Raw genomic sequence first — 27,706 nt, forward strand, 5'->3', positions numbered from 1 at the left:
CCAATTCTGGCATTTGCTTCCAAAAAAAAAATTGAATGGAAACAGGAGGCCAAAATGACAGCGGGACGGAATTAAGGGTGGAAAATGCCAGAACTTGTTTCCCATCCCGAGAGCTGATAAGCTAATTCATGACATGATTTCACCTGTTGATGGGAAATCAGAATATGAATTAAAATCAGCATCATATTCCGATTCCCATTTCCAGCAGTCCAAACACAGCATAAGGGCCAACAAATTACCCCTTAGAAAATCAGCCTGAAAAAATTAACAAGCGTATCCATAATTTCATGACATAATTTCACCTGTTCAGACCAGGGTTGGTTGTTCTTTAGCAGATATTCTACCAAAGACTCAAAACAAAAATAGTCAAAATGTGTTAAAATTAACTGTAGCAGTAGCACAAACTGCCAAGCTACTAACCTCTCCAGCATCAAGTAAAACAGGGAGGGTTTGTGCATCCAAATCAAATATTACTTTTTACTCTTCAGAGGAATCAAAAAATCTTTACCCGCTTGAGGATTCACTGCCGAGATGGCCTCGTATAGAAAAAACTAATCCTCATCCATCCCAGCGGGCTGATCTCTCTTCGGACCGCCTGCTTGTTTCGCCATTATAATCTGCAATGGAAAATCATGAAATTGAGGTTGTTGGCAACTGATTATTGGATGAAGAACCGGAAAGTCTCTGTTTCTTACGGTGTAAAATGGGCTTAAACAAATTTTACACATATTTTTACACTTAAAAATGGTGGTAAAGTTCGTTTCATGCCAATTTTATGTCGAAACAAATGAAAAGGAAAACAGATTTGTTGAAGGAAGTAGACACAGCTGGTCCTGGGGATACAGAAGAAAAATGCGAAACTGAGACTGTTGAAATTGATTGATGAGGAATCTTCGGTAAACTGTAAGAACAAAGTTGATGAGTGAAAGATTACCTGATCCACCCGAAGAACAGTGCAGGCAGCATCTGCAGCATACTTGAAAGCAAAGAACCTGCAAAGAAGCCAAAATGGAATAATTAAGAAAAAAATATACAAAAGCGGCAAATAAATAGCGAAATGTGAAACGATATATTTGCCACCTTTTTTTCCCCGGGCCACCCCCTTGTAGAGTAAAAAGAGTACTCATAAATAGAGGGGGTGACCCCTGGAAGAAAAGGGAGTGGATATGTAACTACCCTAACGAAATTCATATATCTAGATTCATCCACAGACTGGGTACATTTCTTACAAGTAGACATATTTGGTTCTTACATGCAGTCACCTAGACTACAGCCTTCGTGAAAATTGAGATATTCTTAATTGTTGAAACTATAATGCTTGAAAAAAGGTTCTCTGTTTACATAGAACATATAACCAAGAAGGATATTTGAAAAGTAAGGTGACAGGGAATCAATTGAAGAATATTTGAGCAAAGGTTGAAAAATGGCTCACTTGGTGACATGGAGGTCCCAAATATTCATGGCTGAGACATCCTTGCAGTCCCCTTCCACTAAGTCAATACCCACTTTGTTGTTTCCCTCCGCATGTGCAGCATATAGTTTAGAAATGATCTCCATTGCATTTAGACCCGCATTCTCAGCCAGTGTTTTAGGTACCATTTCAAAGCTTTCGGCGAATTTCGCAATAGCATACTGATCCAATCTGCAATAGCACGAGTCAGTTTAATCTTAAAAGATATAATACAAATTAGTGTCTGTTAAAAAAATACAAATTAGTGTCATATTTACTAAGCTAAAGCATTACAAGTTTACAACACAAAGCCAGCCATTAACATACTTTGCTCACATCATCAGATAACACCGATCAGTTGGTGAAAGGGAATTGAGGCAATTTCTCTTTTAAGCGCATTCAAAAATACTAAACAAATAACATGAAGGTAAGTATAACTTGAACCACGTAACAAGAATCACAACCATGTCACAAAACCTCGGCTTTACAAGTCCAAATTGAGTGTTATATTGGCAAGGCAAAATTCTATGAACCCTGAAGCATATGACAGCAATCTCTCCACATTGCTAATAGCTATGGAAGCATCGGTTGTGTCAGAAAAAGAAACGGCATCAAGATCAAAGAGCTGTCAGAGTTAACAGGGATAGTCCCTCAGTATTTGAGGCAATACAATATTTGGCTCGTAGTAGTGAGGTATAGAAAAGTGCCTCTTAACTCTTTTCTCAAACGCAAAAGCAATTTCATTAATATAGATCCAATCTGTTAGATGAGTTATGTAGTTTTTACATCGGGCTGTGGGTACAGGTCATTTCTCTATGTATAAGCCTAGCAAGTTGTACACTATATATATATATATATATATATATATATATATATATATATATATATATATATATATATCATATTGGTGAGAGGGATCAACTCTCTCTCTCTCTCTCTCTCAAAATCAACATGGTCTCAGAGCCCTAAGATTTTTTTTTGAAAGGTTGTCATTGTTACTCTTCACCAGAGCCCTAAGATTTTATTTTTTTTTGGAAGGTTTTCATTGTTACTCTTCACCAGAGCCCTAAGATTACTTAGCCACTTCTCCAAAAAGGAGAGAAGGGACGATCCCTAGTGCCCCATCGCCGCCACCCCCACCCTCCGGCTATGATTTCCACATGATGCCGCCGCCGCACGCCTTGACGCTGCTCGAACTCACCATCGTCGTCGTCAATCTCGTCCACGACACTCTCCGGTCATTGTTTCTTCGATCCACTTATTGTTCACCTTCGTTTGTGATGGTGTACGTCTTCGTCAAAATCTGTGCTGATGTTGTATGTCTGCAGCTCAGTTGTTTGCTCATCGTTTAGCATTGGAAGTCCACACATAGGACTGGTTGGTGTGTTTCATCCTTTCAAATGGTGTGTTTGTTGTTGAAGTCTATTTGATTCGGGGAGGGATTTTTTGTCAGATCCGTGCCCTTCTTCGAGTAGTGAGTAATCGTGGTTGTGATTGGTGTTTTGTCGTGTTCTCAGGATCGTTCGTTTATGGCTGCCTCCGCCATGGAGATTCACAACATTCAGATGGCGTCTATTTAATTGGACAGTTCCAATTACCCGCGATGGAGAATGGCAGTTGAAACCTTCCTTCTTGCTCGAGAAAAGGTTGAGTACATTTAACGCGATCCTCTTGATAGTGAAGATAAGTCCTATATTAAGTGGCGACAAGAGGACACGGTGATCAAGAAACTTCTCTAGAATAGCATGGAACCCAGAGTAATAGGAATCCAGTTCCTTGAAGCTCTGGGGCCCGAGTTTCTTCATATTCGTCAACAAATCATGGGTTTAGGCTCTCCGCCATTTCTTGATGAGGTCTTCTCTCGTATCTAGAGATCTACGAGGACTGAGGGGACCGATGAATCCCTTGTTGATTGTTCTACCCTTGCTGCTTAGTTGGGAGCAGATCATAGTGGTCATGGTGGACGATCTGGCCGTGGTAGAGGCCGGGGGAGGCCGTGGTATTGGTGGTCATGGGACTCGTTTATGCACGCACTGCCTTATGGAGGGTCATTCGGTTGACTACTGTTACGACTTACATCCAAAATTGCAGCCTCCTCACTATTCCAACAGGGCTGGCAACCAAACACGCAAAAACAGGGATCCGCCCCGCCCTGTGTGGGGCGGAGATTTCCCAATTTAAGCGGGGATGGGACGGGGACGGGGATCAAAAAAATTCCCCGAAGTGGGGGCAGGGCGGTGATGGGGATAGCTCTGGCCCCGCCATGGTCCGCCCCGTAATCCCCGTCTATAAAATTACATAAATATCCCTATATATCTTTTATATTATGAAAATACCTCCATAAAGAGTAATATTTTAGTTTGGAACTTTGGATTCTTACTTAATAATTGTTTGATAAGATTAAAAAAGTAGAAATTATTATTATAGCAGAGCAGGAATGGCACGGGGAATTTTTTTCCCATAGTGTGTGGGGTGGGTTTTCCTCGCCATCCCTGAAGCGGGACAAGGAATTTCCCTTGAGGCGGGGATGGGAAATGCAACATTCGGCCCCGCCCTGCTATCACCCCTATATGCCAACCTCTTAGTATCGCCTTCACCTGTTCAGGTTGAGCAGCATGATTCTATGATGGTGTCTTGTGCTGAATATGATGAATTCTTACGATTGAAAGACAAAGGCAAGCAATCAACTGACACTTAGCCCAACAAGGTAGCACTTCATCTTGCTTTCTTGCTACTATTGCTTCTGAGTCATGGCCCATGGATTCAGGAGCTTCCAATCATATGACCAGTATATCCAACATTCTTTCTTCATTTCAGTCATATTCGCCACCGGGTCATAGTGTTTGGCCGATGGGACTGCATCCCCTTGTTTCGGGCATTGGTATAGCCTCCCCCCAGTATGGCCTCTCTTTATCTTTGTTCTTTGTGTATCAACATTTCCTTTTAATTTGCTCTCAATTAGTCAGTCAACCAAATATGTAAACTATTCCGTCTCATTTTCCCCTTATTGTGTTTTTAGGATATGAAGACTAAGAGGAAGATTGGTTCGGGTCTTGAGACAAATGGCCTTTATTACCTTGATCAGGGCAGACGGTACAGCATTACAGAGCTCTGTTGATTTATTTCAGTGGCATTACTGTTTGGGTCACTCCTCGGCTGAGAAGCTTCGGAAGTCTGTTTTTGTGTCTAGTCCAGTTCATTCATTTCAATGAGTCTGTGAGTTAGGAAAACACCATCGCGTGTCTTTTCTTTCTAGAGTTGTTAATCGTGTTTCTCGTTCTGTTTGAATTAGTCCATTCTGATGAATAGGTACTTGTCGTCTGTCGTCTATTTGAAATAGATGTGTTTAGATAAGGGTATTTTGGTCATTTTTTGATGACGCATGGGTACTTTTGGTCAGTTTCTATGAGATAGGAGTATTTGGTCATTTATTATAAAAAAATAGGTGCTCTAGGATTTTTTTTTTTTTTGCTTTTTTATCATTTTTTAATGTTTTTTAGCTTTGCCTCAAAAAACAACTTCTCGCGGTTCTGTTCAACAATAGAAACAAGTATTTTTTTTGGGCTAGATTGGAGACAAGGCCGGGGCTTTTCTATTTTCTTGGTGGCACAACTTGCGAAAATTTTAAGTATTATTATTCTTTTTCTTTTTCTTTTTCTTTTTCCTTTTTTTTGAATGGTCTTTAGGTGTTCTTTTTCTTTAAGTGTTCTTTTTCTTATTAGAGTCATACTTCTATATGGAGTTTATTTAGAATTTTTAGTTGATATATTTAGTCAATTAAAGCGTCCAAGTCTTAAGTGATTAAGAGCCCATTTCTTAGTTGAACAAGAGTAAGTTTTACGAACCAATAGTCCATGTATTGTCTTGTCCAAGTGGCAAGATGTCACTGGTTCTTATGGATTTTAGAGGGGGTAAAATTAGAGTCCTACAAATACAACCACTTGATTGATGGACTTAGAAAAGTCCATCATTTGCATATGTTTCCATACGTTTCCGTAATTTTACAATTTTTCTAACAAATTTCCATCCACAATTTTACAATATTTCTACCAAATTTCCATCCGAAACTGAAATGTTTTCATTTCCATCATGATCGAAATGCATACCGAAAAAAGAACATAAAACCTTGCTAATGAGAGAGATGCACAACTCAACTCAACAAAGCCATTGTCCCAGACTACTTGGGGTCGGCTAAATGAATCCTTTAGAAAAAATTCATGAAGAAGGTAAAAAGAATCTACCCAGCTCTAATCCAGTTCTAGTTGGGTTCTTCTACGTGGATCATTTTCTTCCATTCTATCTTATCTAAGGTAATGTTCTCTGTTATGTTCCTAGCTATCAAGTCTTTCCTCACTGTTTCTACCCAAGTTGTTTTCGGTCTGCCCCTACCTCTTTTTACTCCATCAATTTGGCACGAATCGCCTCTTCTCACCACAGCATCGAGACAATAACTAAGGCTCTGTTCACTTGCGTTCCCAGGAAAGCAAATCCCTGGAAAACAGCCTCTTTTTTCCTTAACAAGATAGAATTCTGGTGTTCACTTGCTTTCCTGAGAAAGTAACAAGCCTAGGTGGAAAATGTCAAATAATGACATGGAAATTGCCAAAAATGATGTGGAAATGTCTCTTTTCTCACAAGTGTGGGAAACCAAATCCCACTATTTTGGTCGGATTTGCTTTCCCGGGAAAACTAGTGATAAAAGGTGGGCAAGCAGTTTCTCGGGAAACCTTTTCCTGCACAGTTCCTGTGCACGTGAACAGGCGCGGGAAACCTTTTCCTACACAGTTTCCCTGAATTTCTTTTCCTAATGCCACGTCAGATTCCCGGGAAACCTTTTCTTTTCCTTTCCCGGGAAAACAAGTGAACAGAGCCTAAGTTCAAAAATTGATGAAGTTCAGTGTCATGATATATGTGCATAGGGAAATGGTATATAAAGCATATCCACAAGTATGAGGTCTCAACCCAAGACCTGACAGAGATTCAAGGGAAATGGAGTCCAACAAAAAGAAGAAAATTAATAACCTTTTCAACAAATTCTCACAGAAAAAGGGACTGAAATGTTAGCAAAATGAAATGAAGAAAAAGAAAGGTTACCCCGTTTCTTTAAAAGAGAACTCCTTCAATTTGCTTGCTAGCTCAATTTCCGTTGCTGCAGCGCCAGGTATCATGCGACTATCCCTGCACATTGCCTAATGCAGAGAAGCTGTATGAGACAAAACACTGCTTTGAAAATTCAGAAAATAAACAAAGATGCACCAAAAAGTAATCTTGGAGTACCATTCCATTCCACAAATAATAAAGACCAAATAAGCTTATTTCATCAGAACAATAGAAGGTATTCAAAAAAAATAAAAAACATAATTATATTTGCATAAAAAATACCTTGTAGGTATTCACACCATCATCAACTGCTCTTTCAAGGTCATCTAATATGCTGTCAGTACTTCCTCGTAAAACCACAGTAGAAACAGAGTTTCCACTCTTCTCATTTTTAACAATAGTAACCTGTGTGATAAAAGAAGAATGAGTTTACAATTGTAGAGACATGAATAGTGCAAACTTAGAACCTAAATGCTTTAAATATGACACTATGAGAAGATTACCCGAACACCGCCAATTTCCTCTACTGAAACAGAGTCAGCATATCCCAGTTCATCTGGAGTCGGCTGACTAAGCTTCAACTGTGATCCAGATTACAGACGAAATTCAGGAACTTATCACAGAATTCGTATATAGAATCAAGTGATAATAGGCTTTACAATCTACCATGCAAATAATAATACTAATAATAATAATAAGACTTACAAGCGATATAGCACCCGTTGTACGGCAAAATCGTCGTAACTCAAACTTTGAGCTGATTTTCAAGACCATCAGCCTAAAAGAAAGAATTTAAATATAAGTCAGCAATATGACGAATAGCCTGTATCAGTCCACCACAGAAATGGCTTCCAATTGATAATTGATGGGACTGATGAGGACCTAACCATAAGGCGCCAAAAAGGTTCCATCACTCCATTAATCAGAAAAGCAGAGGATTTCATCTGTTCCTCTATCAGAGAAACAATTTTTTTCTTAACATGAAACTTGCATGCCAAGGGCAGTATAGTATGTAATGCTTAAAGAATAAGAAATTTGGAAATAGGAAAGTTCTTTTCCAAATGTAGCACAGATGCTCGATCAGAGCATACAAGTAAATATGGCCAAGTTCTAGATGTCAATACACTAAGTCGCCTAGATCGCTAGATTGAATCATTTTGTAAAGAATAATGACTATTCATTATCATAACCATATCTTACCAATCAAAACAGAACACGATAGAAAAGAACACTATGGTTCCAGCAATCAAATAAGTACCGAAACAAAATTTTCAGAAGCCCGAATTCTCACCAATAAATTAAAGAATTGCAGGTTAGCCAAAAAAGTAATAGATATGGCTTACACCTCGAGTTAACTACCAATGCACCATATGCTAGGATCTTTTTAAAGATGAAAAGTGCATAAAATATGATGGGTGGTACCCTTAAGCAGACGAAATTTTTAAATCAGTGGATCCTAAAATATCCACTAAAGAGCCATAGAAAGCATCCCATCAAAAGATCATGGAAAACAGTAATATCAAGTGTTGTAAATTTGAGAATAATTGATCTAAAGTGTTCGCAGAGAATATAAATCAAATCTCGTAACAATAAAAACCATACACAAATCGGTTGCATATTGTCATGGCAATACCTTTATCCAAGGTTTTAAATGTCAGTTTCAGTGTCGATTTCGGCCACCACTGAAACCAAAATATTTCTGTCTCGGTGGAAATTTTGACCAAAATCCTGTTAAAAATCATTAAATTTTAGTTTTTATAAAATCTCCACCGAAATGTCTAAAATTTCGATCGAAATTTCCGTGGAAATTTAGGTGATTTCAGCGGAAACGATAAAATTTCGGTGGAAATTTTCAAATCTCAGTGCTCTTATTATGTGGGTTGGTTGAAGTGGAAGCATGCTTCAGGAGTTCTGTGCGACCATAAAATACCTACCAAGTTGAAAGGAAAGCTTTATGAGACAGTTGTGTGGCCAGCCATGCTGTACAGATCAGAATGTTGGGCCACCAAGAAGCAGCATGTGCATAAGATGAGTGTAGCGGAGATCCTAATGCTTAGATGGATGTGCGGCCACACAAGGTCAGATAGAATTAAAAATGAAGACATCCATAAAAAGGGGGTGGTGGCACCAATTGAGGTGAAGATGAGAGAGCACCGCTTAAGATGGTTTGGGCATACCCAACGTAGGACTTTGGATGCTCCAGCGAGAAGAAGTGACTCGTGCCAAGTTGATGGAGTAAAAAGAGGAAGGGGCAAACCGAAAACAACTTGGGTAGAAACAGTGAGGAAAGACTTGATGGCTAGGAACATAACAGAGAACATGACCTTTGATAGGAGAGAATGGAAGAAAATGATTAATGTAGACGAACCCAACTAGTGTTAGGATTAGACTTAGTCAATTTGAGACGGGTAGATTCTTCCACCTTCTTCATGAAAATTTTCTAAAGGATTCATTAGCCGACCCCAACTAGTTTGGAACAAAGGTTTAGTTGAGTTGAGTCGGTGAAAATATTGTAGAAAGGGTAAAAAGGAAATGTTAAGCGAAATTTCGGCATTTTGGTGAAATTGCCGAAATCTTGTAATATGGAAATTCCTTGTCAATTGTGTTTCGGCCGTAGCTGAAATCCGAAATTTCGGTGATTTCGTTCCAGTTTCACTGAAATTTAAAACCATGCCTTTATCCACCCTGAAAACAAATTACAGATCCAGGAAGTATGTGTATTTACAAATGCATAGGGAAGACTGTTTACTTGTAACGCTCGCAAAAATGCAATGCCATCTCTCCAACTGCTCCCCCACTGACAATAATTTTAGCACCTGAGTCTGCAACTGCTTTTATAAGCTCCTCAACTTTTGCTTCCTCTGTTTTTGCATAGTTCTCTAGCTGCAGAATGCCCACATGGCACAAAAAGGATATTCCTGTCAGTAAACGACTGTATTACAGTTCCTATTGATAGTAGAAGAGGCTAACATAAGTAAATTTCAAGTTTTTAAATTCCAAGTATTGAACGCCATTATAAAGAAAAAGGGAGCTAACAGGCAGAATCAATGAGAAAAATCATGTTTCACAAGAACTAGTTATTGAATAAGCCTTGACAATAAGTGAAAGAATGTTTCAAATGAACCCTAAGCTTCGGTACCTAGGATTGAACCTCCACAGATTACCTAAAATTGGCATTCATACAAAGAATGTTTGAAAGGAGAAGCCAAACAACCATCTAGAGATGGAGGGTTTAACTTGGGGTTGGTCATTGAAGTTCTGAGATAAGGCATAGAAGGAGAATTGTGACAAAATTTACAAAATCCAACAGACTTGCATTGATCATAGGGGTGTGTGATAATTAACAATTTAGAATTTACTCTACATTGTCAGTCATTTGCTGTTACAAGGTATTTTTGTAATATGTAATTACTAATTGCTAATTATTACTAATTACATATTACAAAAATACCCTTCTTCATGAAATTTTTCCAAAGGATTCATTTAGCCGACCCCAACTAGTTTGGGACAAGGCTTTGTTGAGTTGTAATTACTAATTGCTCTTGGTATTGGATCGAACAATAGAGAATGGACAAATAGAGCCTAAACCACAGAGATGTTCAAAATTCAAATTAGAAGATCACTAAACATAATTGAAGGTTTAAAGCATTGTATCTGGGATTCAATCCTGTGATACCGTATGCATGTCACCAGCCATATTGCTGCTGCAAAAGCTGTATGGTTAACATCAAGTTGCAAGTAGTCCCACATGACCGAAGAGATCTAAATTTATCAAAAAAAATTCCTGATATTTCAAGAAGGGAAATGATATCAGCACAACCATGTTTTGATATTTTCACTAACTCATCTTGTCTTTTAGTATTTAAAGAAATGTCAAAGGTTATTACAGTTCCCAAAAAAGTTCTCACAAGCCAGATAAAAAAGAAAAGACTTGTGCTGATATCATTTCCCATCAAGAATTCTAGGACATGTTTGAAGTCAATATTTTAACTCATAATCTGTGAACAGAACAGTTTTATACCGGATGTGAATTTGAAACCCTTTCTCCATTCTCAAAAAATTGTCAAGGGATCTGCACAAAAGTCTTGTTTGGGAATGATGAGGCAGAGAATTTTCTAAATGTTTTGGAGCTAATAGAAGAAAATTAGCCGTCTGATATTTTTATGCCAATGACCAGAATATGTTTACTGCCATGTTGTCTTTGGGTTCTCTCATTTTTTTAAAGTAGGCATTGGAAGGATTATCAAAAGTGGTAATTCTGTGACAAATGAGTGACATGATTGATGAAGTGGCTTCTCATACAATATTTGGAGGAGGAAGAAAAGGAAATGGGCCATTTCAAAAAAAAAAAAAAAAAAGGATATGGGGTTCTTTGCTCATTAGAGAACTCAAACCTTCAATTAACAACAAAACCAAATGGAAGCAATGATACGATTGTCTTGATCAATAAAGATATTTCCAGGATATGAACTGAAGATTCGGCACATAAATGAGATGACGAAACAATTAGATGTTTATGGTCCAAAGTACATGCACTCTATAATACCTGGACACTTGTATAGAACCTACGCATCATGTCCAAATGATATGATATGATACATGTTCAAGACAAACATTTTGCTTGTCAAATTAACTTTATGATTCAGATATATTGCACTCATATTCACTATCAAGATTGTTTTATGCGTATGTTTCAAAACTCTTAACTCGGACAAGAACTCGGCCAAAATAAAAGGGTGTCGACTCGGGTTAGTCAATGATAGAAGCTGTCAATTTTTCATTAACTTGAGCTAGTCAAAGCAGTTTTGATTGACTTGGTATGGAAAAACTCGGACTCGGACTCGGACTAGAACTTGGCCAAGGTAAAAAGCAAGTTGACCAAGGTGAGTCAATGATTGCTGCGGGGAGTTTGTAAAAGTGTTGCGTAGTTGAGATGTATATCTTGGAATGTGAATCGTGTAGATGCTATAATCAATACATTATTAATTCATTTTCATAAATCACACATGATTAAGTTTTCTAATTTTTTAGTCATATATAGCTTATCTCATGGTATAGAGTGCCTGTATCCCCATGTATTGGTTTTCAAAAATTGCCAAGCCCCATCATTGATCCCATATGCATGTGTGATGCCCTAGCTATTTAACCTTCTTCATCTATCAATCTATTCAAAGGTAATCTTCAATCCTTCTCCACATCATTACTACTATTTTGTTTGCAACTAAGATTTAAAATTCTTGTAGAAGATTGTTTTTTAATACAAACATCCCCTGCACAGCCCACAAGTGCACACAAACACGCGCACACAAAAGGGAAGTACCTTTAAAGTAATTGCTAGACTATCAACCAAATGGTTGAGATAGATGAAATAATCCTCATACTATATATAAAGCGTGAATCATGGGCTAAGTTCTTCCACCCTTTTGTTTTAATTCCAATTGAATCCCATTCATTTTCTACCTATCCTTTTTACAAGACTATATGAAATTATGTATTTCCATTAGGGTAATTTTGGCATTTCTTGCTCCTTTCGAAAAGTCAAAAAAGCATTCATTGCTCTCTTTTGAAGGGATTTGCTAGCCACCACCGACAAAGGAATTTCGCCCTAGGTATGTCGCATGTGAGACCAACCACAGAAGCTCACTTTTCAGTAGCTTTTGTCACCTCCCAAGAGATTTTCTCTTTATTCATGAGGTGTCTGCTCTCACATGCAACAGCACATCCGCAAAATGCCTTATGTGATTGACACTAGCATATCCCTTTAGAAAAATTCTAGACCATAATCGCTTACACCTTACAAATAAAATCTCTCATATTTATAAGATTTTAATTGACTTTATAAGAGAGATCATATGATGAAGGGCCATATGAAACATTATTTTTCTCAAAGTATTGTACGGCCCACTTCATATAAAGCAAGAACGACTAATTTTTTCTTCCTCCCTTTCATATTAATTCCAATCATATTAATTCCACTTCATATAAAAGCATGAATCGTTAACATTTTTTTCCATACTTCTCCTTAAATTCCGCCTACATCCTATGATATCCTTACATGCTACGTTATTTTTCCCATCGGAATTTCCGAATTCAGCTGAGGGTATTCTCGATATTCGATCGAAGCATTACCCCTGCACTAAAAGATAAAGCTTGCCTGTTTGAGAGCCAATAGAATGTTGATGTTTTATTTAGACTGAAAAATTACGTTTAATTTGGACTCTAATAATCAGTTTTATACCCACAATCGGTTCTAAAAATCCAAAATAAACAGGGGCCGATCTATAGCATCGGACAATTTTTTCAAAATATATGTGTATATATATATAAATTCCAGAGAATTTTGTTACTTCTTCTATCTAGGAAAAACTCTTGGAGAAATGACCACAAAAAATAAAATAAAAAACACATGGCAGGCTAAGTTTGCACAAATATTAAAACACATGGTAGTGCCAATATCAGATGCCTTTCTTTTCAATAATTTGTCCATGCACTCAAATTTGGTACAAGTAGAATTATCTCAAAAGCCTTCAATCAAACGGTTTGGATCATCCCATCAATATGATTTTGAAGTTATGCTTCAACATAATAGTTCATTGCATGGACGGTGCAGATCACATACATTTATAATGAGTGATACCAAAAAAAAAGATATCAGAAGAATTCTTCAACAATTAATTTTCCTGAAATTTCACCGGCTAAATATCTTATCATTCCGCGTTTATTTCCCACTCGGAATTGTCAGAATCATTCCAGGGTATTATCAGTATTCAGCCCCAACTTTACCCCTGAAGAAGCTGCTAAACCTTGCCTTCTTACCCAATAAGATTCCACTGTTTTCTTTCCTTGCACTTTACAAGATTTTGAGACCAATTTTCTGTCCAAAGTGAGGATTGTTCAAACCAATGTTCCAGCAACGGATTCTGCTTGATATTCTTCAAAAAAAAAGGTTCATTGAATTATATTGTCTGCCTATGTTTTTTACTGGAAAAAATCAACAATCCTTCTTCCAAATCTTCCAAATATTGGAGAGAAGTGATTCTGTTACAATTTGGCATGATCTGCATTCTCTGGAGCCCAATTTCGACATTTTATTTTTTAAATTAAGGCTATTTTTGCCATTCGGCTTGAACTTTACCTCTCCAAAAAAGCCAAGCCTTGTCGATTTTTTTTACAAACAATCGCCAAAAGCCATGCCTTTTTTTATGGCCAATTCTCCCTAGAGTAGCCCTAACAAAAAATCGAGCATTGCCTCTGTTATAACCAATCACATTAGCCTTGCAATTCTCGATAGTCAGTCCAAACTTTGCCCTACAACAAACACCTAAAACTTGTATTTCTTTTATTTCTTTCCATGTTCATATCAGCTTATTCTTTTTTTTTTCCTGGTAGATAAGCTCGAGAGCAATAGTAGAACTTCAACCTTACTGTTGAAAGTAATATATGTGTTTTTTTATTTATGTGAACCATTCGTTAAATAGCTTTGACCATTCTGTTCTCATTACATAATTTATTGATATTGCTTTTACTATAGCCCTATTTTTTATGAATTGTCGTTTTACAGAACATTTTTGGAATCTCCGCCAGTTCTATGCTTTTTTACACAGCCAATTGCCTCCTCACCAGCTAAATTCATCAACATTGCTGGAGTTGGAATTTTCAAATGAAGGTTTCTCATTTCATTTCATTGTTTGTTTTTTGTTTGATTTCTTTTGTACATTTGATTTAGATTGCTCTAATTTCAAAAGTGCCTCCTCATTCTTACTTTTATGTCACAATCTCCAATTAAGTAGTCTTTGATGGCGGTTTTGAAGATAGTTTTTGAGAACCTTGAATTGAACTTTAGTAGCTCATTATAATTTGAAAAAAATTTCACAGAAGAAAATGAGAGGAACATTGTGAGTTGAAGCCTATTTAATTATTGTAGTGGATTTAAATTTGGATAGTTTGAGAACTTTGAAGTGATGAATTCAAACCAAGAAGTTTCACTCAAATATTACCTGCAATAAGTCAAATCAATGAAAGAAATACATCAAAAACAAATTTAGTGAGAAGAACATTGTGAGTTGAAGCCTATTTAAAGAGTCATGTTAATCTTTTATTCCTGGTTTCATCGATGAGAACAATATCCTGCATATTGAAGTTCCATAACAATTTGTTTGATAACCATGCAATTATCTAGGGATTGAGTTTTTTTTAATCAAGTTCTCTTCACAAAGTTAAAGTTTAAGTCTTGTTTAATCTAAATTCCTGCATGGTTCGACTTAGTCAGAACTACATTTTTTTCCACGCTGGTGAAGAATCACTAAGAAGATTGGGCCTTGAATACACAATTGTTCGCCCTGGTCTTCGTTCGCCTTGGTCTCTTTGGTACTATGTTGCAGAGAGTGCTTTTATTCGTACCAGGTTCTCATTAGCTTCAGAATGAGTGAATTAATGTTAAAAAGAGCAAAAATCTCTTTGTAATTTCTAAGTTTCACTTTACTGACTCAATATATACCTTAACAAATTAATTTTCCAGGAAGAACCTGGTGAACAACATACACTTATAAAGAAAACAGAATTTCACAACTACAAATGCAACATAATTTAATTCCACCACCATGACATGATATTACTCCATTATTTTTTGTTTGAATAATGGTAAATTTTTTTAATTAAAAAAAGGAAGGAGCCAGGCTTTTTGGTTCAATTATTACTCCAATCCTCTATCATCATGTGTTTAATGCAGGGTATCACCTATGCGAACGTGGCTGATATATGTATGAAGGCATTGCATGATTCAACTGCAAGACACTAGAGTTTTGATGTGAGCATTTCTGTTTAAGATTTTTGTGTGTGTTTGGATTTTTTGCAAATAGGTAAGACTTACACAATTTGACAATGGTCAGATATGTTATGGTTATGTTGCCGAGCAAGGAAAAGTGCTTTATGAGTTGCTAATGAATGCAGGCTGCATACACTGCCATTTGTGCCATTAGAGGCGGTCATGATTACTATACGTCTCTCTATAAAGAGGCACACTTAAAGTTCAGACATGGAAGTGAACCAGACCACATTTTTTAGAATAAAACATATTATCTATGTACTTGGATGATCTACAACAATATTCAAGAGAGTTCACTTACTAATATAGATGGTCAATGATCACCTTTGAAACAAAATGAAAGAATATATGGCATTTTCATAAACAATCAAGATATAAGCATTACAAATTGCAACTGATCATATATGTTGACATAAAAAACAAACAACATATGATTATGTTTCTTATGTAGATAAACCGCACGTGCAACGCATGTGCATTTTTACTAGTATTCATTAAATTGTAGACAGCAGATACAAAAGAGACAAAAATATCAGAACAGCTGTTAGATGATATGTCTACATTTTATTCTATTGAATTTTGCACAAGAATAAATTTACATATTTGCAAGAACATATAAAAGCAACTAACAAAATAAAGCTTCTCCCTTTTTAAATACAACCTGCTCGGCGCTATGAATTAGAACTGTTCCCTTTGTTTCAGTGGCAGATGTGTCAACACCTCCAGCAAAAACAACAATCTGCAAAAGAAAACATCAAGTAGAGGACTTTGTCAGTAAATAAATCCAGAAAAAATCAAAACTACCATCAATCAAGCCAGTGACAACTAAGCAAGAAATTTATTGTCATTTCTTCATAAGATTTTTTGGAATTTTATTATTCCATTATTAGTTTGCACATTGTGCTCCCAAAGAAATGAAAGAAAAATTGCAGCAGAAATCTAACAAACCCCTAAGAATCAACCAAACATATAGGGAGAACAAGAACATGGTTTTGTAAAGGAAGATTCCAAAAGTCATGAATAAAATTTGCAAAAGATTCAGAAAAAGTCTAAATACATAAAGAGAGAATGACCTAATATTTCCACTCTATTTGTGTTTTCTCAGTCAATGAAAATTGACATAAAACGATCACTTTTCAGACCTTAAACCAAAGTAGACACATGCTGAAAATTGGGCAGTCCAACGATGACTGGATGTAGTACAGATTAGCACTTACCTACTTGAATATCTCACATAGACCGATCTTATTCACCTTGACTAATGGCATGTGCCCTGTATTTCTGATCACTAACCAAACATTGTAGTGAATCATCCAAACCCCAATTTGCAATCTTTATCTATCCATCAGTCCATGGAATCTTTATCTATCCATCAGTCCATAAAACGATCACTCTAGAGTAGTGCAACTTCGTTTCCATCTTCTTTCACAAGGGTCCACAAAAGTGACCGACAAATTTAACATCACAATTTGAGACACTAGCCTAGGGCATCCCATACAAGCGTAATATCAGCTTAAAGAATAAATCAGTTACATGTACAGCAGTTGTGGCTATCTTACAAGGAATGAAATTTACTTTTTTTTCTTTTTTTTGAGAAGTACCTACCACAATGAAAGTCAAATTGTTACCAAAAAATCCAAGACAAAATCTAGATAAATGTGTTCCCCAAGAGTAGTACGAAACTACGAACTAGTAGTGTGTAAAGATTTATCCTTTGTGATTGTCCCATCACTACCTAGCAAACTCTACACGTGGAGATGATTTATGGGGTACTGCCAATTTACGTTGTGGCCCATCAAATGAATGGTTTGGATCATCCTAAGAAGTGGGCCTCACTTTACTTTCTGAAAAATACTAGACTTCACGTGCACTCATCATATAAAATCTTGAAATACACTAATCATATTCACTGACAAATTGAGTCTTTTCAATGAAAAAATGGCATCCAATGTGAAAATGCCAGAAGAATAAAAACCAGCAAAAGCAACCAAATTTGAAATTTAACAGACAACCTAATTACAAAAATTGAAATCAATGACGACCATATGAGTCTAACCTATGAAATCTACACCCAGAGAACAGTTAAGGAAGCATTAATGGTTTACGAATGAGAATAAATTTTGAAATGCACACCTTTGCCTTTTCCATTTGTTTAATACTCCCAACAGAGTCATGTTTCAAAACCATACCAGGAACTATTGAACAATTGTGCAGACCTCCCCCTAGGAGCTTTGCAACACGGACATTATCCACATTGAAGTTTGTTGGGTTCTTTGGGCAAACCTGGATACATACCTGAAACACAAAAGCAATCCATATTTTGAGCATATATTGAGACCTGGGTGCAAGATAGTAGAAATAGTAAATAAATACATAAATTAAAAAAACAAATTCAATTCACTCACATCAGCAATAAGGGGACATAAAATGTCTTCTTGCCCAAATTGCTTGCTAGCAACAGCGGCTTTCATTCTGGTAACCACTTCATCCTTATTTCGCACATCCATTGTTTCCGAACCCTTTTCTACTAACTCATCCAAAAGTTCAATTGTCTGATAATTGATTGAATAATGATCAGAATATGGACAAAGCAATTTTGAACAGAAGGCTCAGAAATATACAGTTTTTCCAGATGTCCAGAGAACAGAAGGAACCTTATTGATTGCTTTTGTGTAGCCACTAATGATTTCACTCGGATGCAGTCCCATCCTAATAAGCTCCTCTGCATTTTGGAGAAGCTCTCCAGCAAATGATATTGTTAGATTAGCTCCATCTCCAATTTCCTCTTGCTGTGCTTTGCCAGCTAAAACCAAAATCTTGGCAGCGGGATGTTGAACCTCAAGTTCATTCACAATAGTGGCAGCATCATTTGTAACAAAGAGCTTGTCCAAATGATTGATGACCATTTTGTTCATACCTAAATGCATCAAAGTAGACAATCACAAACCCAGCACCTTATAAAGTAAAAACAATACCGAGGAGAGTGTCAGGAAACCGGGGTCAAGAAATAATAGGCTAAAATAACGAGCCATAACATTCAAGAAATGATGGAAGTGGGACTTTAAAATGAAAATCAAACAGCACATTTTGCTTCTATGAGCCATAGAGCAAGCAATAAAAGTTCTGAGGACAAAGCTTATCTAAACAACCATCAAAAGAACCACCAGTGTCAGGCTTCTCCCACCTAGCCCGCCAAAAAAGAAAGAGAAGAATAGACAACCACAAAAGCAACCATGACAACTCACATAGCGCGCTCAAAATACTCAGAACCCAAGAAAGAAAAACCTTCACTGTTCTCAATGTTTTTACAATTCCACTCAAGCTACCATTTCTAGATTTCCCAACAGCAATGACACCTCCTATCCATGTCAGTGCTAGCATAGCATCTGTGTATGGATAAGTTAATTTACTAGCTAAGTGATTTGTGATTACACCATAAACCAAAAGCCGACCAGAGGTAGATGAATGCACAAATGCATAAAAATTATTTCTGAATTTTTTTTACATTTGGTAAGCTATACAAAGATTAAATCAGGCTGAAATCCAAACATATTAAGATCAGCAATAACAATCTTTAAGATTAGAATGTAATAAGTAACACCCTCTTTAGCAGTCATTGGGCTACTAAAGGTGGTAGTCAGCCCCAATTTCCAACTTACAGAGGCGTACTTAGAGCTACCAACCAGTTATCCACTGAGTTTAACCATGGATGGGCCATAGTCCAAAAGCCTCACCGGTGGGCTGATCTAGCCACCTGATCATTGGCCTTCAGACCAACTTCTTGAGAAAACCCGCCAGACAAATCAGATCCGATCATGCACAAATATAGGGAAACGAAGAAATTAAACAAGCGACACAGACTGGATCGACATCGATCTGCTTCTCATCATTTCTCTGATGGAAAGATATGGTGGGGGTCTTAGATTGTGTCGGAGACACATCCCTGGGAAGAAGTGACCTGTACGAGAGAGAGAGTCCCGATGATCTGTTGGCTCCTCCGGATTCTCGCTCTGTGGATTGTTTTCCTATACCCGTCCCTATCATACCCGCTTCTATTGGTGAGGGATTTCCATTCACTAACTCTGCTGATGGTCATGTTACTGAAGGTACGAATTCTGAGTTTTCCCTAGTTGGTCTTGGTTTTCCTTCACCGTTGTTTGATTTGCAGGTTACTCAGCTGGGCACTAGTTCTCCTTCCTCTACGGGTGTCTCCCAAAGCTTGGAAATTCCCAATCCATACTCTTTTAATGATTCGAACAGTGGGCAGTGTAGCACTAAGCAGTGGGAAGGTTCACGAGCTGAAGTGGTTGAGTTTTTGTGGATCATACAGTGGAAGTGGGTAAAAGACTGGGACTGGTTTATGCTGGTTTAAGTGAAGTTCTGAGATCAGCAATAGAATCTGCAGAGCTGAGAGAATTTGATAATAAAGCTAGTTCTGTTAGTCGGTCTGAGGAGAAAAATAAAAGAACGCGTAGAGAGTTAGATAGACTAAAATCTGACATCAGCTACGATGGGGGGGATGAGAATGGTGTTGCTTCCGAGCCTTGCACTAGGCTATCTACTGGAAGAAAGGGGAGGAAGAGCTCAAAGTTGGTTTTCCCATGAAGATAGTCTCATGGAATGTCAATGGCCTGGGCTCTCAGGAAAAGAGAATTCAAGTGAAAGAGATAGTGAAAAAGACTAAGCCTAATTCATCTGTATTCAAGAGACAAAATTAGAAGAAATAAATAGGAGTTCTATTGGAAGTATGGGGCTCAGTTCGGAATGGGACTTCGTTTTTGTGGCTTCCAGAGGAGCTTCGGCGGGGGGGGGGGGGGGGGGGTTCTAGTTGTGTGGGATGAAAACTTTTGGCATAAAGTAGAGGTTTGGAACGGCAGATTCTCTTTATCCATGTCTCTATGTAAAGCAGCTGATAATTCAATGTGGTTGTTCTCTGGAGTATATGGTCCTACTATTACGATGGAGAAAGGTATTCTTTGGGAAGAGCTGAGGTCTGTCAGAGATGTTTGTTCTTTCCCATGGTGTATTGGAAGCGACTTCAACGAAATTAGAGAAGTTGGAGAGAGATAGGGGAACCAGGATGTAAATCAGAATATGTCAACTTTTGCAGATTTCATTGCAGAGTTTGAGCTTGTTGATTTGCCTCTATCAGGGGCTTCTTTCACATGGTCGCGAGGGCAAAGCAGAAGTAGAATTGATTGATTTCTCCTTAGTCATGGTTGTTTGGGTTTACTGCCTGAGGCTATTCAGAAAGCATTGCCTCACTCTGTGTCTGACCATTGCCCTTTGCTTCTTGACCCTCGATTGGAATCATGGGGCCCTCCTCCTTTTAGATTTGAGTTATCTTGGCTGTGTTTCCCTGATATGGTTGTCAGAATGGGAGAATGGTGGTCTTCTGTCAGTGCTGTTGGTGCAGCTGATGTAGTAATCGGTCACAAGTTGCGGTTTGTGAAGAAAAAATTGAAAGAGTGGGCTGGGGAAAGGAGAGTTCAGAGTGGTGAGAGAAAATTATGGATTGAAAATCGTATGAGGGAGCTTGTAGCCCTTGAGGAGTGTGGCTTGGGTGCTGTCAAGGAGTGGGATGAATTGGGAAGAATGAAGGAAGAACATAAGAGTTTGATTCTTCAGGAAGAAAAATCCCGGCGTCAAAAATCTAGAGTCAATTGGTTGAGGGAAGGGGACAAAAACACTGCCTATTTTCATGCAATGGCCAATGCCCGCAGGAAGAAGAATAGGATTGAGTCGCTTGATGTTAGTGGCGATATAGTGACCAGTAGGGAGGATGGTTCGTCCCATCACAGAAGGTGTGGAATTTAGTAATCTGTCCTTGGAGATCAATTCGAGTTTGGAAAGACCTTTTGAGGAGGAGGAAATTGAGAGAGGGCTATTTTCTTTGGGGAAGGATTAGGCTCCAGGACCTGACGGCTTCTGCTTAGCCTTCTTCCAGGCTTGTTGGTCTTATGTGAAAGCTGATATTGTGAAATTTTTAAGGAATTTTATGAAGGCTTGGTACTAGATAAGGGAACATGAGCTACGTTTATAACTCTTATTCCCAAGGTGAAGGAAGCCTCTAAGGCCTCGGAATTTCGCCCTATCAGTTTGGTGGGTTGTCTCTACAAAACATTGGCGAAAGTACTGGCGGACCGAATGAAAACTGTTCTCCCTTTGATTATCTCGGATAGTCAAAGTGCGTTTGTTAGCAAAAGACAAATCTTGGATCGTTCTCTCATTGCTAACGTAGCCATTGACTATTACCTAAAATCAGGAGAAGGAGGAGTTTTGTGTAAATTGGATATGGAGAAAGCGTATGATAGGGTAGAATGGGATTGCCTTGACTACCTCCTTGGGAGGATGGGGTTTGGGGATCGGTGGAGAAGTTGGATTAGGAATTGTATCTCATCGGCTTGGTTCTCTATTCTTATTAATGGTTCTCCTAGAGGGTTCTTTCAATCTTCTAGAGAGTTGAGACAGGGAGATCCACTATCTCCCTTCTTGTTTGTTATCATCGCGGAGACCCTGAGCAGACTAATGCAAAAAGGGATAAGATCTGGTCTTTTTGAAGGGTTTAAGATTGGCAGGGACAGAGTGGAATTATCATTGCTTCAGTTTGCAGACGACACTCTCCTTTTCTGTACTCCTGAAGCGGATCAGAATGAAAGCCACTCTCAGATGCTATGAGATGATTACTGGTCAGAGATCTAATTTTTATAAATCTAGGTTGTATTTTGTTAACACCTCCCAAAGTGACGCTTGTGACTTTGCAAAAATTCTTGGCTGTCAGTTGGAGGTCCTGCCATCATCCTATCTCGGCCTTCCTTTGGGAGTGGGTAGACCTAGCAAATCGCTATGGGAGCCGATTGTTGGAAGAATTGAGAAATGATTAGAAACATGGAAAAGGAACTTAGTATCTAAAGGGGGGAGATTAACACTTGTTAAGGCGGTGTTGGGAAATATTCCAATCTACTTCCTCTCTTTATTTAAATGTCCCATTAGTGTGGTCCTAAGGATTGAACAATTCAGCAAAGGTTTCTTTGGGGGGGCTCTGGAGATAAGAAAGGATTTCCATTACTTAAATGGGAGAAAGTTTGTCTTCCTTTTACGAATGGAGGGTTGGGTATTATAAGAGTTAGAGAATTTAACCATGCTCTTTTGGGTAAGTGGTTATGGAGGTTTGGCATGCAAGAATCATCTTTATAGGTCAAAGTGAAAGGGAGCAAGTACGGTTTCTCGGCAAGAAAGTGGGGATCAGAGGACTTGTATGTTAAAAAATCTTTGACCGTGTGGCGGGATATCAGAAGGGTGTCTCACTCTTTCGATGATGGCATAAGATATAAAGTCTATTCTGGGGATCGGATCAGATTTTGGGTTGATGCATGGTGTTCAAGCGAGCCTCTAATGAGTATGTTCCTTGATTTGTTTGCAGTGGCCTCCCAAAAGGAGGTGTTAGTAGGTGAATGTTTTGAAAGAGAGGGCATCAAGGTGTCATGGATTCCGAGGTTTAGAAGAAATTTATTTGATAGAGAATTGGATTCGTTGGCACAGCTTTTGAAGTTGCTTGATGCTACATTAAAAGTTCCGGGTCAAATAAAAGAGTATGGATTCGGGATTCTTCAGGCTTCTTTTCTATTAAATACTTCTATCATCATCTAGTGCCCTGCGGTGTAACTTCCATTTCAGCTAAGGTATGGAACTTTCATTGTCCTCTGAGGGTTAGCTTTTTTGGTTGGTCGGTATGCCATGGTCGTATCCAGACTTTTGATTTTCTTCGAAGGCGGGGCATGGTTTTAGTGGATCATTGTCCCTTATGCTTGGAATATGGGGAATCCATCAACCATCTCCTCATTCATTGCATGTTTTCCAGAGAAATTTGGAACCTTATTCTTGTGAGATTTGGGATTTGTTGGGTGTTTCCGTGGTCAATTCGGGATTTAATCTTTAGCTGGGAGCTAGTGCCTTGGAAAAAGAAAGGAAAGGTGTTATGGAGTATGAATTTGCTAGCTACATGGTGGGTTATATGAATCGAGAGAAACTTAAGAGTCTTTAATGGTCAGTCTAAATCTCCATATTGGCTCTATATTAAAGCAGTTTCTTTAATCATAGTGTGGGTAAAATGCCTTCCTATGTTTAGATTTGTATCGGCTTTTGACTTATGGGAGGGGTGGCAGATAGTGTGCATGGAAAAGGAAATACGTCCTAAGATTGTTCAGAGGTGGGAGCCTCCACCTTTGGATCTTCTCAAAGTCAATTTTGAAAGGATCTAGCTTGGGGAATCCGGGGCCGGCTAGCATTGGAGGTCTTTGTCGGGATTCTTTTGGAGAGGTTTTGTGGTCCTTTTCTTGGCCAATTGGGGTTTGTGACTCAAATGAGGCGGAAGTTAGGGCGATGTATACAGGGATGAAAAGAATTGATAAGGATCTCTATAACAAGACCATAGTGGAGGGGGACTCAAAAAATGTGATTAGATGGTTGTCGAGTTCGGCGGCCCCCCATGGAGGTTTTGGTTTTATTTTGAGGAGATTGCCAATTTAACTTTTGGTGCTTCTATTATCTTTAATCATGTAAGGAAGTCTGCTAATTCTAAAGCAGACTCTCTAGCTATGTCTAGGGTGTCGACGAAGGTCTTGGAGTAGTTTGACTTCCTTCCTCCGTGACGCCTTGGATGGTTTTTCTTATTTTTGTCTCAGTTTTTTTCCTCTTTGTGTTTCCTTTGAGGCCCTTCTCCGTCCTCCTTCATATTAATATATTTCCATTTCAAAAAAAAAAGATTGGTAGAGGTTACAGGTGCCAGTGAATCGTGGCATCGCATTCGCATCAATGTGGGATGATTAGCCCAATGCCAAGAATCGTGAGGGAACTACTAGGCTTCTTTTCGGTCCGGAGCCGGCCGGTAATGGACCTACTTACCTTGCTTGTGGACCAGCTGCAGACTAACCTTTGTTCTATTGGTTTGGTGGTTGCTACCAAGACGATTTCTTTATGCCCATCAAAGGACCTCGAGATGCTAATCCACGAAGAATGATACGAGAAATGCGAAAGAACTCATATACGGAACGAGGGCGACAGATAAACACCAAGATTTTATGTGGTTCAACCAAGATGCCTACGTCGACGGGTGAGAACACAATCTTCACTACGAGAAATCAAAATACAAGGATTACAATGGGATTAACCCACGGACTAGAAAACCGCAATCATTTCCCTTGCTTATCTCCCAAGACCGTACATGAGGGTAACCTAAGAAAAAACCCAAGAGAAGACCCTTTCTCTCTTTCTCTCTTTCTCTCTCTCTCTTTCCTTCACTCTTTCTCTCTCCCTCCCACACCCTTCTCTTGCCACCACCTACCAAGAGAGGAATTCCCTCTCTTTTTATCACGTTTTGCCTTCACACTTCAATTAGAAAACCTAATTGAGATAGGAAAGAAGGAAGCGTGAAAACAAGGCAACTTTACAACAATCTAACCTTGGCTCGTTTCCCAACCACCTGAAGATTTTCCGTTGACGTCATCATCGGTCCTTTGTTGCCGCAAAGCACCATTGGACGTCCGAAGTAGCGGTTACACACCACCAAATCACCCAGGTTCTGACTCCACCTAACTCGATCAACACGGCCAATGCACATGTGCAGAGCTGCCAACCCGTTGACTCACCCAGTCAACCCTGGAGAGGGATCTCGGTCCGTCTTCATCATCGTGGGTACTATCACCTCCACCATTATCTGCAACATGGAAACACGTCACTACACTAATTATGAAAAAGGCCCTAGTACCCCACATGTGCACACACCACCACTCTGTTTCCGACTATCCATCGAGATCTTGGGAACACTTGTCACCGTGTCCCCGACCAGACAACACAACTGTCACACTTCTCTCCTTTCGTCTGAAATATACAGCCATTTGTGATTTCCATGTCTCCACATATAGCTGAATACGTGAAGCCCCAGGAGTCCAACCAGCCAAGCGACACTAGAATCTTCCGTAACTTTGGAACATACGCCACACCACCTAAAGTATGAACCAATCCATTGAACATCTTGAATTCGCCATCCTAATTATCGTGACGTCACAAGTAGACCCGTCACCCAAGTTCATTACACCTGCCCTTATCTTATGAAACGTATCAAAATATTCCTTCATGGAGCATATATGACAGAACATCCTGAATCTAGAATCCACACATTATGAGGAGAATTGTGATTACATTTGGAGACTGTGAGGACATCTCCAACCATTTCTCTTTGCTCATCAGTTATGAGCACCACCGTAATTGTAGCACTATGGTCTAACTTGTTAGCTCGGTTCGGACAATCCCGCTTGCTATGGTCCTATTCCTTACAATGATAACATTGCACACCCTTTCCGCTGATCCTGGATCTTGACCCGGCTTTCCCTGGTCTTCTGTCAGATGACCTTCCTCTTTGATTCCCACCATTAACAACCAGCTCATGCTTTTTACTCCCATCAAAAACTTGTTTCTTCCGCATCTCATACTTCACTGTATCCTTACCATACAACAAAGTTATTAGATTCTCATAAGAATCCGAAAGTGAAGTAAGAAGCAAAAGGGTTTTGTCTTCTTCCTTCAAATTTTCATCATCCTTTTGGAGCGGATCCACAAGCCCGTTGAACATAGCAATGTGCTATAGAAGATTCATGCCTTCCTACATCTCCAGCACGTACAATTGTCACCTCATATACAATCAGTTGACCAAGCTGTTTGACATGTAAAGCTTTTCCAATTTTTCGGATAATTTAGGAGCTTTTTCTTCTTCCATACAACCAGACATAGTCGAATAGTGATTACCACCTTCGACTCAATGTCTTCCCAGAAACTGCACTTTCTATCAAACCTGAGAAAGTAAAATTAGGTACAACTCAACTTTATCGTCATCTCATATCACTTGGCACTTCTCGTTATAGAGCCCCACCTCGAACAAGAATCTCTCGGATAATGTCTACTCTCTGACGAAAATTGTAACTGCGATCCACCCGGCCTCAACGACAATCGCTGCACCCATAGCTCTAATGCCATTAGTTGAGAAAATCTGAATGGCAAATCTGACCCAATCATGCACAAAGAAACAGAAAAATATAAATTAAACAAGCCACAAGATAAATACCGAGATTTTATGTGGTTCAGTCAAGATACCTACGTCCATAGGCGATAACACGATCTTCACTATGAGAAATCAAAATACAAGGATTAGAAGGGGATTAACCCGTGAACTGCAACCCTTCCTTTACTTCTCAACCAAGACCATACATGAGAGTAACCCGAGAAAAAATCCAAGAGAAATCTCTCTCTCGTTCTCTTTCTCTTTCCCTCTATCTTTCTCTCCCACTCACACCTCCCGCACCCTTCTCTTGCTGCCACCTCTCAAGAGAGAAACACTCTCTTTTATCACATTTTGCCTTCTCACTTTAATTAGAAAACCTAATTGAAATAGGAAAGGTGGACGCGTGGAAACAAATCAACTTTCCCAACACAACAAGAAAATATATCCGATGGAACACATTCAACAAATAAAAATATTCATTAGGCAGACCCGTGCTCATCAAAAGCCTATATAACTGAGCAACCCAATCACATTTTGGGTGCAATTTGTGTATTTCAGGTTGCAATTTAACAAGTAACTTACACGCATCTTTTAAAACACAATCATTTCTATTAACAAGTAAATTATAAGCAGTTTAGAAAACACAATCAACAGTAACCCAGATCAACAAAAATGGAAAAGGAGGTCCCAGCAATCTGTCAAAACTTGGAAACATAGGTCCAAATGCCATGTCTAAGAGCACAGTGCAGTTATAAGCGAAACATGAATGTTGATTCCAAAGTCAAAAATCAATATCACTCAACCTGACTTAGGGTTTAAGCATCAGAAAAAAAAAGGTAAATTTTGTAAAACTCACCATTGGGTCCGAGGGAAGTAAGAGTGATAACAGAAAGCTGCTTGCAAGCATCGATGTTTTTTAGAACGGCTTCGTCGAGGCCGGAGAGATGTTTGTGCCCTTCTTTCAGCATCGATTGGATCCCATAAGGCTGCATTTGGTACACCATTCTTTAGGGAAATCTATGAATTGGATGTTCTTCGATCTAAACCCTAGAAATGGCTTGTTCTTCTTATATGCTGTGTTCTGTATTAGAAATGGATGGAGAGAACAAAACCCTAACCCTAAAGACACTCTTTTATTCTTCTGCTTCGAAGCTCTCTGCGAGTTCACTAAAATTACAAAAGGTTGAAAATCGGAAGAGGGGGAATGCAGCGGAATAAGCGACTTTAAATGGCGGAAAGCGAATTTCTGACACCGCGAAAATCAGCTGTCAATTTT

The 27,706-nt window shown here is 38.7% G+C and overlaps 1 protein-coding gene across 1 annotated transcript; it reads right to left on the minus strand.

Annotated features, from left to right (window-relative positions):
- Positions 1-223: 223 nt before the first annotated feature.
- On the minus strand, positions 224-27,706 carry LOC143887706 (T-complex protein 1 subunit theta-like). Its single transcript, XM_077391854.1, has 13 exons — positions 27,287-27,706; positions 18,029-18,291; positions 17,780-17,926; positions 17,508-17,669; positions 16,036-16,113; positions 9,300-9,433; positions 7,256-7,328; positions 7,054-7,131; positions 6,833-6,955; positions 6,545-6,639; positions 1,433-1,642; positions 935-992; positions 224-617 (listed from the first exon to the last, which is right to left on the minus strand). The coding sequence occupies exons 1-13, from the start codon at positions 27,432-27,434 to the stop codon at positions 552-554; spliced, it is 1,635 nt and encodes a 544-aa protein (XP_077247969.1). The 5' UTR covers positions 27,435-27,706; the 3' UTR covers positions 224-551.

This window comes from Tasmannia lanceolata, unplaced genomic scaffold (assembly GCF_043159265.1).
Source record: "Tasmannia lanceolata isolate RefF3 unplaced genomic scaffold, GAP_Taslan_0.1 ptg000012l, whole genome shotgun sequence".
Lineage (NCBI taxonomy): Eukaryota > Viridiplantae > Streptophyta > Magnoliopsida > Canellales > Winteraceae > Tasmannia > Tasmannia lanceolata.

What these genes read in the sequence shown, in the direction of transcription:
- LOC143887706 (XM_077391854.1), bottom strand. Translation starts at nt 27,434, where the DNA reads ATGGTGTACCAAATGCAGCCTTATGGGATCCAATCGATGCTGAAAGAA. An exon ending in TACTTCCCTCGGACCCAATG is followed by an intron (nt 18,292 to 27,286) that starts GTGAGTTTTACA and finishes TGATGCATTTAG; the next exon opens with GTATGAACAAAATGGTCATC. An exon ending in AACAAATGGAAAAGGCAAAG is followed by an intron (nt 16,114 to 17,507) that starts GTGTGCATTTCA and finishes TTTCTTTTGCAG; the next exon opens with ATTGTTGTTTTTGCTGGAGG.